This window comes from Myotis daubentonii, chromosome 16, assembly GCF_963259705.1.
Source record: "Myotis daubentonii chromosome 16, mMyoDau2.1, whole genome shotgun sequence".
NCBI lineage: Eukaryota > Metazoa > Chordata > Mammalia > Chiroptera > Vespertilionidae > Myotis > Myotis daubentonii.
Window position 1 is genome coordinate 31,677,876 of NC_081855.1, and position 15,224 is coordinate 31,693,099.

General features: G+C 52.2%; 2 protein-coding genes across 2 annotated transcripts; one reads left to right on the forward strand and one right to left on the reverse strand.

Annotated features, from left to right (window-relative positions):
* Positions 1-8,540: 8,540 nt before the first annotated feature.
* Positions 8,541-11,241, reverse strand: LOC132218390 (transcription factor Sox-1-like). The gene is made up of 2 exons (XM_059669553.1): positions 10,928-11,241; positions 8,541-9,749 (listed from the first exon to the last, which is right to left on the reverse strand). Exons 1-2 carry the CDS (start codon positions 11,239-11,241, stop codon positions 9,713-9,715), a joined length of 351 nt encoding a protein of 116 aa, XP_059525536.1. The 3' UTR covers positions 8,541-9,712.
* NOG (noggin) lies at positions 11,221-13,211 on the forward strand. Its single transcript, XM_059669552.1, has one exon. The coding sequence runs from the start codon at positions 11,825-11,827 to the stop codon at positions 12,521-12,523; it is 699 nt and encodes a 232-aa protein (XP_059525535.1). The 5' UTR covers positions 11,221-11,824; the 3' UTR covers positions 12,524-13,211.
* Positions 13,212-15,224: the final 2,013 nt, after the last annotated feature.

Sequence of the window (15,224 nt, forward strand, 5' to 3'; positions counted from 1 at the left end):
GAGCCCTCCAAAGAGTTCTACACAAGCTAACGCTAAGGTGAACAGCAGAGTGGAAAGAGATGATGGAGAAAAGCTAGATTGTGATCAGATTGGAAAAGGCACCCGATGTCATCATTTTATCGTGAGAGTAAGCAGGAGACTCCTTAGAGGTTTTTGAACAATCATAAGCAACGCCCTTTCTATATACAAGGTGATTTTAGCCCATTTCTCCTTCAGGAATCCTAAGACTTTGGGAGAAATGAGAGGGCTATTCAGTGCACTTCGGCAGGAAGCTATCTTGCCTTGGGCGGGCTAGTCCTATCTGCAAGCCCTACTTCTCAGTGGTGGACATAGAGAAATGTTGATGAAATGTGAGGACTTCACTCGGGACCCTGATAGCTGTAGGATGAAGCAGAGCTGCTATCAGGGACACATCAGAGACCTCAGCAAACCCCCACCCCACAACCAATCGTGACCCTGTAGTCCCTAAGAGAGGACAAGTGTCCCAAGGCTTCTCTGACTGTCAAAATATTTAGAAGAAGCCTATTGGAATCACACACAGAACAACAGGACTACTTCAGATGTAAACGTTCATACTGTTGAGGAAGCCTGAGCCATAAACATTTAGTCTCCAATGTTGCTGCCTAGCCTCCCAGGCCAGGGCATGAAAGAAAAGCAAAGTTCTATAAAATGTGATCTGCCAGGATTCTCTCCTCCCTCCGCTCCCCACCCCCCATGGCATTATAATTAGGGTGCCTCTTACTACATTTAAAGGCTCATCTGTGGTGACTAAAATCCTGGAGGAGGTGAGGGCGGCAGCTTCGCATTTTTCTCAATGTATTTTGCTGATCCACCGCAGTAATTCACTTCTGAAACAATGCAAAGTGAAAATGAGGTTGAACCACAACCTTGCCTCATTACAGGCCCACCCCCCTCCCTGCCACCTCCAGGCACTGCAAGGGCCCTTCTCCCAGCATTTTAGGGATTATCTTTGCGAGTTTAATCAAGCTTTACATTAACTAGTTAATATGGTTAAGCCTTTGTGTGAGGAGAGAAACACTTGTCTGAAATTGTAGCGTAATGGATTCATTTTGTAGGGAGGAGACCAAAGGGCCCAAACATTGGACTCTTCTCTAACCTTACCCATTCTCTCTACCATGGGTGGAAACATTTCTTTAAATTTTTATGTATACAAACAATTTACAAAATTAATTTTTTCTAAAGTCCTATACATAAGGAATCATGCCTTGGAAATATCCTGCGTCGAAACATGAGTATGGATTTTACATGCTGATAAAGAACCAGACACTGTTTTACTTAGTTTTATTTGTATTGCATCTAATACATTTACTTAAGATCTTAATTTACTATGCCAGAGAAAAGACTGGAAAATTTTGTGGTAGGTGGAGAATGCCTTGATGAGTTAGAGGACTGTAGGAACCCCTTTTATTTTGATTTTTTAAATTTATTTCAGGCAGAATCAATATCCCTTGTTTATTGTAAAAATTAATTTTTTCTATATAGAAACCGATGATTTTTTTTCTTCTATGGAACCCCTTTGAGAAATGTAAGGTTTATATAGCTATGAAGCCTCTCTTTCATTTTCTGTAGGTTTGTTTTGTAAATTACTGCAATGAAAAATATGCCATGATTTTTTTTTTCTTAATTGAGGACATTTTTTAATGAAGCTCGGCAAAGGCACTAAGGTGAAACCTTAGATATAAGAAAAATAAAAGCAGTTGGGGGTTTCAGAGACATTGTTTGTCTTGAAAGTGATGTGAAGAAGATTGATCAAAAGCCTGGTTTTACTACAGTCATGCTCCATTATGGAGGGTGGGACGGAGGGCGGAGTGGGGGAGGGGAAGATGAAATGAACCCTCGCCCTGACTTGACCAGCTTGCCCAAAGTGAGTCTCCCTACCGCTGGCTGGTGCAGATGACCTTGGAAATAAGTCAAATATGGATTCGGATCAAGAGAGCAGTAATCGACCAATGAAGATTAAAGATCAATACCTTAGCAAGCCCTCTGGGCCCATAGCTCTGAGCTAAGAAGCCTTGCCCTGCCTCTTGAGATGATCCTTGAGGCAAATATGGCCTTGGGAAGCTCCTTCACCCCTCTGGGCCTCAATTTCCCTACCTAAAAAGTGGGGAGATAGCTGTCCCTACTTCCGCAGCTCCTTCTGTATGATGCAGAGAAGATAATGATTGTAAGGCAGGTGGTAACTTCCCAACTGTTAAACTTGCATTCTTGTTTCTAAGACTGAGAGAGAAAACCCTCAACTTAGGTGACTTACTTCCAGTACCCAGCCCCCACCCCAAACTCATTCCAGGCTGCAGAGTTTTGATCAAGCATGAGATTGGTTCTTGGTGCATTTCAGTTTTGTTTTGTTTCTCAGCCAAGTGGTGGGTTTTGACACGGGTATCACTTTTGAAGGCCACCTGATTTCTCTGTCCAGGCCTGAGACAAAACCGTGCCTGTCACCTACTTAGATGCATGGGCACAAACACACACGCCTGCACACAAAAGCTTCTCACACAGGCGTCTCCCTCACTTTACCATCCACATGAGCACTGAACCATTTAACCAAACCTGAAACGGAGATCACCCAAGTATACCAGTTGGCCCTGCCCTGCAGCCTTGTGCAGGCTTCAAAACTCTTCAACATGTAGGACTTTAAATACCATTCCCATCTTTACTAATGCCTGAAAATAACGTTGGGGCAAGTTATTTCCTCTAAATTCACAGATTTTAATCTTTTGTTGGTTTTTCCTTAAATACGAAAGTAATGATCACACTTCCTCTCAGTTTTAAAAACAGATTTATATGAAGATAATACAAAGTGAAAAGTGAGTTTCTCTCCCTTCCTCATCCCACTCACGTATGGCATTCTTTAGGGGTAATCGTTACAATGAATGATTTATAAACATATTTTTAGGAATTTTCCCGCACACACAAAATAATTTCGGCATAGAGATTAGGAGCAAAGATTCTAGGACTAAGCAGCCTAGATTTTGATCAAAATCAATTTTGTTGTGGGGTTTTTTTAATACTGGCTGTCATTAAATGTTTAGGACCTATAATCACCATATTAATACAGCTTCCCAGGTTTCTTTCAAGTATTTCTAAACTCAAGTCTAAATTTGAATTGGATTTCAAACTGCTTAAGGCCCTCCATGGCCTTCCATACAAGGCCCATAGTCTTCCACGCTCCAGTCCTCAAGCCCAACACTTAGCACTGCCAAATTGGCCCCAGAATTTGGATTATGTGGCCCAAGATGTGACCAAGCCAGGGCCTCCTCCTCACCCCTCTAGCCTGTGGCCTCCTATTGGTCTTTCTTTTTAAAAAAAATATATTTTTACTGCTTTCAGAGAGGAAGAGAGAGAGAGAGAGAAACATCAATAATGAGAATCATTGATCGGCTGCCTCCTGCATGCCCCCTACTGAGGATCCAGCCTGAAACCCAGGCAAGTGCCCTGACCTGGAATTGAACCATGACCTCCTGGTTCAAAGGCTGATGCTCAACCACTGAACCACACCAGCCGAGCTCTAACTGGTCTTTCAAACCACAACTTGGACAGTGAATTCCCTAGTGAGCCTTCTTGGATCCTTCACCCTACTCCACCTTCCTCTGCTTCATCATGGCAATTGGCGTCCTGAATTGTAATCTTTGATTTATTTTCTCCTTTTTACCCAATAGTCTTTGAGCTCCTCAAAGAGAGAAGGGACTGTGTTTATTCCTTAGCAAGCAGATGAAGGCTTCATCAGGGCACATGCCTGGTGAAGAGGTGAGTGAATTAGACTGATGGATGGCAGTAGGCGGTCACAGTGAAAGATTTCCAAGCCGGCACAATGGGTGGGTGGTGGGGAGACAGAGTTAGGGGCTAGAAAAAATTCAGGGGTGGAAAAATGTGGCATTGGATGGATTCAGTGGCTGGAACCTGTTAATCACCCAACCACTTGGCATGGGGGTGGTTTTTCACTTTATTTTTCATTCCACTGAGCTCCTATCTCCTTGTTATCATGAGTCTGGGAGGGGATAAAAGACTAGACCATGTGATCTCAATAAACATCTATCTGAGGCAGCAGGACGAGGGGATGTGGGGGAAAGGTGAGCCCAGGTTGAGATGGGTGCATGTGTATTTGAAGTGGGGAGGGGGGAGGCTGTGTAATTCCTCAGAGCAGGTGGCTAAGGGGGACTGTCTGCAGAAACCTTCACAGCCCAGACAAGAGAGAGGCAGAAGGGCACCCTGTGTGTGTGTGGGAAGCATAGGGAGTGCGTGTGCAGTGTGTGTGTTGGTGTGCACCCCAGTGTGTGTGTACTCACTATTCCTGTATGTGTTGCTACGATCGTCAACAAATGCATCAGGATCTGCACAAGTGGGCGCTTGTGTGGATCCCTAAGGGCAAGGGGAGGTGGGGAGCAGCCCTAGAGTTTACATTTCAGTTAATTTGGGGACAGTCATCATTGCATAGAGCAGCCCACTGTGGTTTGGGAGAGCCCTTCAGCACACCTGCGGGCAATTTTGCAATACTGGGCCCCATGGACCACAACTCAGAGCCAAGGGATGTGTGTGTGTGTGTGTGTGTGTGTGTGTGTGGTGTGTGGGTGTCTGTGTGGTGTGTGTGTGTGGTATGTGTCTGTATGTGGTGTATGTGTGTGTGGTGTGGTATGTGTGTGTGTGTGTGGTGTGTGTGGTGTGTGGTGTGTGTGTGTGGTATGTGTCTGTGTGTGCTGTGTGTGTGGTGTGGTGTGTGTGTGTGTGTGGTGCATGTGGTATGTGTGTGTGTATGTGTCTGCGTGTGGTGTGTGTGTGTGGTGTGTGTGTGTGTGGTATCTGTGTGTGGTGTGTGTGTGTGGTGTGTGTGTGGTGTTTATGTGTGTGGTGTGTGTGGTGTGTGGTGTGTGTGTGTGATATGTGTCTGTGTGTGGTGTGTGTGTGTGGTGTGGTGTGTGTGTGTGTGTGTGTGTGGTGTGTGTGTGTGGTGTGTGCATGTGGTGTGTGTGGTGTGTGCATGTGGTTTTGTGGTGTGTGTGTGGGGTATGTGTGGGGTGTGTGTATGTGTGTGTGTGGTTTGTGTGGTATGTGTGTGTGGTGTGTGTGTGGTGTGTGTGGTGTTTATGTGTGTGGTTTGTGTGGTGTGTGTGGTGTGTGTGTGTGGTGTGTGTGTGTGTGGTATGTGTGGTGTTTGTGTGTGTGGTGCATGTGGTGTGTGTGTGGTGTGTGTGGTGTGTGGTGTGTGTGTGTGTGGTGCGTGTGGTGTGTGTACGTGTGGTATGTGTGTGGGGGGGTGCATGTGTTGTCTGTGTGTGGTGTGTGGTGTGTGTGTGGTGCAGGTGTGGTGTGTGTGGTGCAGGTGTGGTGTGTGTGGGGTGTGTGTGTGTGTGTGTGTGTGGTGTGTGTGGTATGTGTGGTGTTTGTGTGTGTGGTGTATGTGGTGTGTGTGTGGTGTGTGTGGTGTGTGTGTGGTGTGTGTGTGTGGTATGTGTGGTGTTTGTGTGTGTGGTACGTGTGGTGTGTGTGTGGTGTGGGTGGTGCGTGTAGTGTGTGCGTGTGGTGTGTGTGTGGTATGTGTGGGGGGTGCATGTGCTGTGTGTGTGTGTGTGTGGTGTGTGTGTGTGGTGTAGGTGTGGTGTGGTGTGTGTGTGTGTGTGTGTGTGTGGTATGTGTGGTGTTTGTGTGTGTGGTACGTGTGGTGTGTGTGTGGTGTGGGTGGTGCGTGTAGTGTGTGCGTGTGGTGTGTGTGTGTGGTATGTGTGGGGGGTGCATGTGTTGTGTGTGTGGTGTGTGTGGTGTGTGTGGTGCAGGTGTGGTGTGGTGTGGTGTGGTGTGGTGTGTGTGTGTATGTGGTGTGTGTGGTGCAGGTGTGGTGTGTGTAGTGTGGTGTGGTGTGTGTGTGTGTGTGTGTGTGTGGTGTGTGTGTGGTGCAGGTGTGGTGTGTGTGGTGTGGTGCAGGTGTGGTGTGTGATGTGTGTGTGGTGTGTGTGTGTGTGTGTGGTGCAGGTGTGGTGTGTGGTGTGTGTGTGTGTGTGTGTGTGTGTGTGTGTACACACCCGCGCAGCGGCTGGAGAGAGAGGGACTGCACAAAGATTTCCTTTCCAGAGGGAAATCTCGGGTCCATCGGAGCCCCAGACTCCAGCGGAGCGAACACCACACGGAGCAGGAGAGCGGAGGGCCCAGCGCAGAGGCAGGGTGTGCAGGCTCCGAAAGGGCAGACGCCAGGCCTGCTGGCGTCGCCCCCACACCCGCCCAGGCCCCCCACATCAGGGCAGGCTAAACATGAGGAGGCTCCTGTCTCCAGGGCTGGAAGAGAGGCGCCCTCGTTAAAACTCAGATAAACAGTTTATCAGGAGATGAATGAGCCACCGGGCTCCAGAGTCGGCTCCCCTTCCCCAGCGTGGAGCCAGGTGGGGAGGGGGCCGCAGGCGGAGCAGGAGCCAGGCTGGGAAGGGACGGGGCTGGGCTGCCTGGCTGCAACCAGCGCCTTTCCTCCTTTTGGCCTTTAGCTTTGTCTCTGTTCCTGGAAATGCATTTCACATTTCTTTCCCCATTTTCCCACCCCAGCCTAAGGTTGGGAGTTATCGGCCTTCCCTCTCCCTTCTCTCTCTCCTCCTTTCTGCACCCCGCACCCCTCCAATGCCTATGCTGGTCAGAACTTCACTGCTTGAACTAGGGTCCCATCACCAATAAGACACACAAGAAATTGGAAGTGTTGTGAAGCTGACCCAGCCAGTGTCCCCTGGTCCCCGGCAGGCCATGGGCATCCATCGCCCTGTCTGGCCTCGGAGTCCTCTCCACTCTCTCATTCTTCCACCACCCAGGAGAGGAAAGTGCCAAGCCTCGTGGCGGACTTTTCCTCACTTTGCTAAGTTGGGTCAGGTTCAACAAGTGCTACTTTGGGTCTCAGTAAGAAAAAGCCCATCAAATTCAACTATTATGAGACCCGAGAGACAGTCATAATCAGAGGGGGGTGATTTTCATATGCCTGGGATGATGCCAGGCCTAAAAGATGGCAGCTATCATGTCTTCTCTCTGGGGAGCACCAGAGAGGCAAGGTGACTTGCCCGAGGTCACACAGCCGGTAGGTTTCAGGTTTCCAACATCCCGCCTCATGTCCTTTGTACATCACCCAGGCTGCCTCAGGTTTATGTTCCCAGGACCAAAAAAACAGGAAGATTGTTGAATTGTTCTTAGAATCAGCTGGAAATACGAAACGATGCATAAAAGCACCCTGGGTCCTCTTGCCTTGACCTGGAGTTGCTGAAGCTGTTGTTCAGAGGAGGGTTTTAATTTCCCTTGCCCGGAGCATTTGCAGGGATAGGGACAGAAATCCTGGGATAAGGACAGCCAAGAATGGACCTGCGCTCACCTGGTTCACTAGACTCTCCCTACACAGGCTGCCAAGGCCCAAGGCCCTAGCCCATCTCCATGAAAGTCCAAACACCCCCCACCGTGAGGGCCTGATCAGAAAGCTGAGCTGATCGCCATCCTTCCCTTGGCCCATCTCCCACCCCACAGCTTCCTTTTGAAGAAATACAACCCTCTTTGTCCTGCTTGTCAAGCTCTCTCTTCAATAGAGCCGCAGAAGCATTGAAATGGGTCGGCTGTTGAGTCCCCAAGAAATGCCAGTGCCCCTCCCCCAAACTCGAGGGCCAGCAGAGGTGGAGAATAGCTAGCTCAGTGGACAGAAAGCAGGCCCAGAGCTGTTGCAGTTGATTTGAACAGCATCCCAGCCCCTTCAAGCCTCTCTGGCCCACACCTGAGATGGTTGGCCTGTTGAGGGCAGTGGGGTCCCCTGAAGAACTAACATTCGTTGAAAGACTATTGCCCACTATACACTCTGCTCTGGGTGCTGTGCTGAGCGAAACATGCCCTACCCGCTCCTTTACAGAGCACAATTCTGAGAGGTGTGTGTCAATCCCATTTGACAGATGAGGAAATGGAAGTTTGGAGTGAAGATGCTACGCAGGTAACCCAGCTGCTGAGTGGCGGGGCCAGAATTCCCCACTGAGAGCCACCGGATCCAGAGGTTGTCCCTGTGTTGACTTTCCCTGTTTGTGATATTTCCTCCTCCATCCAGATCTTCTGTATCCAGATCCTTGTATCCTTGATACAGTGTGCCCAACTGGGGGAGGGGGGGGGCGGGGGAGGGCAAGAGTGTCTGCTTCTTACCCTCATCCTCCTCCTTGGCTGGGACCTGGACCCTGAGTGGCTGAGCTGCATGCAGACTCAAATTGTCAATCTCCTACTCTCGCTACTCAGATAATATATCCTTTTCTTCATTAAGCCCAGCTGAAGCTCAGCTCTACCTGCCTGTCAATCTCCCTCTTCAATAGAGCCACAGAAGCATTAGTATTCCTATTAGTATTAGTAATATTAGTATTACTTAGTCTCTGCAAACAGCATCCCCAAATTCACCCAGTACCTAAGTATAATGGGCATAGAGTGGGGAACCGACTATAAGCTCCCCAAGTGGGCCATTTCAGAACCCCACAGTGAAGAAGGGTAAGTGCAGCATGAAAATGGTATAGCTTATAATATCATTGTTTTGACTTGGGGAGGGTCATCATAATGTATTACAAAATTTTGAACAGCATTCGGAGCATAGCATGGAACTGTAATATTTCTCAAAAGTGGGCATGGGTTCTTCAAAGGTTGTGAAACACTAGTCTACACTGGTAAGGGAATAGATTTTTTCCCACGCTTTTTAAATGTTTTTTTTCATGTGCTTGTCATATCCCCCTTAACTAGACTACAACAGTCATGGAGGGTGGTGATCGATGGCGAGTTCTTTCTCCTTTGTGTTTTTCTCCCTGGTCTTCACCCCATGGACAGTCTATAAACAGGTTACCCAAACTATTGTCTAACATGGTTTGTTTTTCATCCCCAAGGGACTTTCTTTTCTGTTCAGTCCAATCTAGCCAACCTAAATAAAAGGCTGAGTGATCTGGGTTGGTTTTCAAACAAAAATAGGTGATTTGCAAGAGGAGAGAGGAGACTGATGGAACAGAGAACAGCACAATAAAACATCCCTAATTGGAACCTACCATCTCGGGAGGGCTGGGCTAGAAGTTAGCCTTTGAACTCGTTACTGAAAAATTATTTTCTTTAGTTAATTCACAGCAGTGACAAAATTGCTCTGGAACATTTAATCTTCCTAAGAAAACAAACTAGTGCCAGCCCCCTAAAGCACATCAAACAGAAAGGAGCATTGTTTAAGAGCCTACTACGCTCCAGGTTGCAGTCACACATGATTTCAGAATCAACTCAACTCAGACAACCAATGAGCTGTTCTTATTTCCATCAAAGCGAGATTTCCTTTTAGGCAGTACCTTTAATAGTCTAATTCTAGATATTGTCTAGACTTGAAAGTTTAAGAATGTTTTCAGCTGAAACTGGCCAAACTTCCCAACTGCTGAGGTTTTGCAGAAAGACTGTGAAACAATGTGTTTTCTTTCGTAGACAGATGACAAACTTCTGGAGGGTGGAGGACAGCACAGGTTGAGAGGAAAAACTAGATCCTGGGGGAGAGAAAGTAGAGTGTTTTACACTGTCACAAGGAGACCTCCTAACTCCACTCCATGGAATGCTGGTGAATACTTGAGTCACTCACTCCTAATCTCTCTTCTCCAGCCTTTTCCAGGCTCCAATCACATCCACCACAAAGGAAAATGAGTTTGAGTTTTGAAGCTTGGATTCTGTTCTTCATCCAAGGGAAAATTAACCAGAAGTGTCACTCCAATATCCGTCTCCCGGGAGGGAAACTGCTTCTAGAAGGGAAAGCATCATGCAAGGTTTATTTAGAATCACAGAAAGGCAGGACCGATGAGAGTAATGTAGTTGTCACTAATGCAGAAAGTAAGGGATACGATGCCACAAAAGTGACTTGTCTAAGAGTCGTATAGTTACATCAGGCTGGAGCCTAGCCAGGACTCAGGTCCTCTTACTACCAGTTCACCTTTGAAGTTTCTGCACTCTTGCCCATTGAGGCCGATTTAGTGCAGTACTATTCATGTGACATTTGAGGGGCTCGGGGAGTAATCTCAGGAAGTTGGTTTACACTGACAGCCTGGTGAGCTTTGAGAGAACAGCCGGCACCAGGATAGACACGCACGCACTGACGCGGACACAGAAGCAGAAACTGAGCTGGTCAGATGCATAGCCCGCAAACCCACCTCGCAGGGCCGCCCCCGCCAGCGCCAGGTGCAGGACTTGCCCCATGCCGGCAGAGGGCGCGCCGCCCCCAGGGAGCCGAGCGGCGGCCGCGCTGAGCCCGGCGTGTTAGGGGAGCTGCAGGCGAGCAGGACGCGCCCCTACAGTTCGGCCATTCAGGGTGCAGGACCCGGCCAAGGAGGAGGAGGAGGGTGAGGAGCGGACCCCCCTCGTAGGCCTGGGTAACAGACGGGCAGGAGTGCTTCCTAGGAATTACATCACGCTGCGCAACACTGCGGCTCCCTGACTCCCCCAGCGCAAAATGTGTGTGTGTGTGTGAGGGGAAGGGGGAGGGGGAGGGCGAAGGAGGGGTGGTGGTGGTAGTGGTGTGTGTGTGTGTGTGTGTGTGTGTGTGTGTGTGTGTGTGTGTGTGTGTACTGGGGGAGGGGAGTTAGAACGAGCCCGGGAGAGAGGAAAGCGAGACGCGCCGGGGTAAAAAGCTCCGGGCACATGGAGAAATCCTTTGCACCGAACTGCACCGAGAAAAGAGCCCCCAGCCCCTCCCCGCCCACCGCAAAGCGCCCAGCTAGTGAGAACCCTCCGAGTACCCCCTAAAACCGGCCCTGCACCCTCCAGCCCAGCTCCAGCGCGGCCGTGAGCTTTTCCTAGGACTGGCCCTGGCGGGGCGCCTAGAGCCCCAGTTGCATTGCTCCAGGAGAAAGGAGGGGGGCGGTGCATTTGCAGGAGGAGGAGAAGGGGGGTGGGTGGTGGGGGAGAGAGAAAATTGCGCGGAGACCTGCCAAGCGCCACCGCCGCCGCCACCGCCGCTGCCGCCGCCGCCGCTGCCGCCGTCGCCGCCGCCGCCGCCGCCGCCGCCTGTGAGCTCCGGCGGGCAGCCGGGCTGTCGGCTTCCCGGGACATCTGGGTCCAGCGGGGCACAGCCCTGGGCGCTGCCGGAGCCGCCGCCACCGCCTCCGACGCGAGTGCAGGCGGCTTCCCCGGGAGCTTGTGCCGCTCCAGCTCCTCGGGGGTGGAGAAGTGGGGGGTGGGGTTGTTGTTGGGGGGGAAGAAGGGGGAGGGGGCAACGCCGAGAGAGTCAGTGGTTTCCATGGTGATGGAGCTGAAAGTGCAGGAAATTTAAAGGCTTGGACCCAGCGAGACAGACAAACCGGTGCCAACGTGCGCGGACGCCGCCGCCGCCGCCGCCGCTGGAGTCCGCCGGGCAGAGCCGGCCGCGGAGCCCGGAGCAGACGGAGGGAAGTGCCCCAGGACCCGCTCGGCCAGCGGCGCTGCACAGAGCAGCAGAACGAGGAGCAGCAGGAGGAGGAGGAGGAGGGGAGAGCGGCTCGTCCACGCGCCCAGCGCCGCCGCCGGCTCGGGGAAGCAGCGAGGAGCCGGCGCCCCCTGCGCCTGCGGTCGCCCTGGAGTAATTTCGGATGCCCCGCCGCGGCCGCCTTCCCGAATAGACCCGGGAGAGGAGTTGCGGCCAACTTGTGTGCCTTTTTTCCGCCCGGGTGGGAGCCGGCGCTGCGCGAAGGGCTCTCCCGGCGACTCATGCTGCCGGCCCTGCGCCTGCCCAGCCTCGGGTGAGCGGCCGCCGGAGAGACGGGGGAGCGCGGCGCCGCCGCCGGCTCGGCGTGCTCTCCTCCGGGGACGCGGAACGAAGCAGCAGCCCCGGGCGCACGCCGGAGGCATGGAGCGCTGCCCCAGCCTGGGGGTCACCCTCTACGCCCTGGTGGTGGTCCTGGGGCTGCGGGCGGCACCGGCCGGCGGCCAGCACTATCTCCACATCCGCCCGGCCCCCAGCGACAACCTGCCCCTGGTGGACCTCATCGAACACCCGGACCCTATCTTTGACCCCAAGGAGAAGGATCTGAACGAGACGCTGCTGCGCTCGCTGCTTGGGGGCCACTACGACCCGGGCTTCATGGCCACTTCGCCCCCCGAGGACCGGCCCGGCGGAGGCGGGGGGTCGGCCGGGAGTGCCGAGGACCTGGCCGAGCTGGACCAGCTGCTACGGCAGCGGCCGTCGGGGGCCATGCCGAGCGAGATCAAAGGGCTGGAGTTCTCTGAGGGCTTGGCCCCGGGCAAGAAGCAGCGCCTGAGCAAGAAGCTGCGGAGGAAGTTACAGATGTGGCTCTGGTCGCAGACCTTCTGCCCGGTGCTGTACGCGTGGAACGACCTGGGCAGCCGCTTTTGGCCGCGCTACGTGAAGGTGGGCAGCTGCTTCAGTAAGCGCTCGTGCTCCGTGCCCGAGGGCATGGTGTGCAAGCCGTCCAAGTCCGTGCACCTCACAGTGCTGCGGTGGCGCTGTCAGCGGCGCGGGGGCCAGCGCTGCGGCTGGATTCCCATCCAGTACCCCATCATTTCCGAGTGCAAGTGCTCGTGCTAGGACTCGGGGCCCCCTGCCCGCACCCGGACACTTGATCGATCCCCACCGACGCCCCCCCGCACCGTTTCCAACCAGTTCCACCACCCTCTCGCGAGGGGGATTCAATGAACTTTTTTTTTTTTTTTTTTTTTTTTGGCTACAGAGACCTAGCTTTCTGGTTCATGTAATGCACTGTTTAACTGTGTAGGAATGTATATCTGTGTGTATATACGGTCCCAGTTTTAATTTACTTATTAAAAGGTCAGTATTATACGTTAAAAGTTACCGGCTTCTACTGTATTTTTAAAAAAAAAATAAGCAAAAGGAAAAAAAAGAACAGAGAAAAGAGAGACTTATTCTGGTTGTTGCTAATAATGTTAACCTGCTATTTATATTCCAGGGCCCTTCGCATGGCGAAGCAGGGGGGGAAAGTTATTTTTTTTTCTTAAAGTACAAAGAGAGGGGAGAAGTTTTGTAGAAGGACTTTTAAAAAGCTATTTTCCATTCTTCGGAAAGTGTTTTTGGTTTTCCTTGGACCTCGAAGAAGTATAGAGTTCAATGTTATTTTACAGTTATTGTAAATATAGAGAACAAATGGAATGACTAATCATTGTAAATTAAGAGTATCTGCTATTTATTCTTTATAATATCCCGTGTAGTAAATGAGAAAGAAGTGCAGAGCAGGATTAAAGAAAACCACTAAAATCGACTGGCTCCACACTGCGATTCTCTGTGTTGGTGATTGATGGGAGGGGTGGGGGGTAAGGGGGGGGCGGGCAGGGGGTGCCGCTGTGCTTATTACGGCTGTTAGGAGAAGGGGCTCGTCCCCTCTTCGGGTGTGATGGAGGTGACCACGCTATTTTTCATGGTGGGGGGGGGGGATTCTCAACCCCTCACTTGAGCATCACGTGGCCTCCGCCCAGTCGCCCAGCTTTTCCTCCCGATATCACCAAAGCCTGGGCCTGTCGTGACCTCGACACCCAGCCGGCCCCCTGGAGCTGACCCCAGGCTGGGCCGAGGGAGGGGGGAGGGTGGGCGGCCGCTTTGTCCTGCCTGACAGGCCCTTCACAATGGGGACACGTGTCTTTCACACCTACCCTAGGGGCGGAGTGCCGCTGAAACTTGACCCCCGAGGAATGGGGGGGAGAGATCAGAGCGCGCCCACCCAGATCCCGCCACCTCTCCTAGCTCCCACCCCCCCCCCCCCCCAATATTCAGCCCGTATTAACCCTTTGCACGCCCGGAAATTACGGTGGTAATTCCAAGATGAGGCTATCCCTTGGAATCAACACTCACAGCCTCCGGGATCCTGCCAGTCTGAGCCCCCCCCCCCCCCCCCCCCCGCCGCAAATCCCAGGCCCTCAGCCTTAATGTCTGGGAGATTTGACACTCACCTCCCTTCTCCCCCCCAATACCTAAGGAAGATTCTGAGGGTCAGGGTTTCAGAAGGGTCCGAATTGGATTGAAGAAAAAAAAAACACGCCATCACTAGGTTCTGCCGTGGGGAAAGGGGTGCACCCCCGCACCCCAGCTCTGGACACTTACTCCACCTGGGGATGGGGAGGGAGGGGAAATCAGAATCCAGATCTTTGCGCTTCTGGGTTAGACAGGGGTTTGCCCTTCAAGGGACCTGCAAAACATCACCCCCACCCCACTCCTGAAAGAAAGCCAACTTCTCGGGGCGGGCGCTCGACTCGCGCGCGTCCCTCCGCCTCGGTCCGCCGCGGCGCCCATCCGCGCGGCTCCACGTGGGCGCTTCCTGACACTGCTCCGGGCTCTTTATTTATCTTGGACTCCAAAGTCGCTCTCCTTTGCTACCTCTCCCCCCTGACGCCCCCCCGCCCCCCCCCCCCGCCACCTCCCTGCCTCCCTCCGGGCGTCCCTCTTCTCCCCCCCCCGCCCCTCTCCCCCCCCCCTCCGGAGTCCCCGCGAATCTATGCTAATTATTTCAAACCTGCGCCCAGTCCCCAGCGCAGTTTCAATGCCCCCGGCCCCGCCCGCCGGGTCCCTCCAGCCGGGCGCTTTCTTCCCTCCCAAGGCAGCCTCGGTGGCTCCTCATTTCAATAGCCTGGCCCCGGAGCCCGAGCCCCCTCCCCGGCGCTGCCTCCGTCAGCCGTGGGACAGACGTTAGGGTATTCATTAACTGAGAGCCGAGGAATAACGGCATTATTCCCCCCAGAGAGGGCACCCTGCCCCCGCGACTATCTGAGGCTTCATTGTAAAAGGATTAAAAGTTAAAGACCTCCATCTTATGATTCTTTCATTTAATCTTCCTGGCGCCTGGGAGACATGCTCGATGGATGATGGCTTTTAAAATATTCCTAATGTCGGCTACCTTAAGACTCCAAGCCGGGCAAACAAACGTAATTTATTTCCAGAAGAAAGGGGATATTGAGATGTTTAAGTTTATGAACCGCCGTCCCCATGTATATTTGTTAAGGTCTGACAAATACCCAAATAACGTTAAAATCAGCCATTCATCACTTATGAATTTATGCAAAACTTTCTGTGCCCCGGGCCAATATTTTTTTAGACAGAGTTTCACTTTGCGAGAGGTGGAGGTGGTGAGGAGGAGGGAGGAGGAGGGGGCTTGTCGGGGCGGGGGGGGGGGCGGGAGGGGGGAAAGCAAGAATTTTCATGCCTGGTAAACACGCGAATTATGCGAAGAGAGTTATTCCCAGCTGGGCGGGCAGCCAAAACTCCGCGAGCGCGCCGAGGCCAG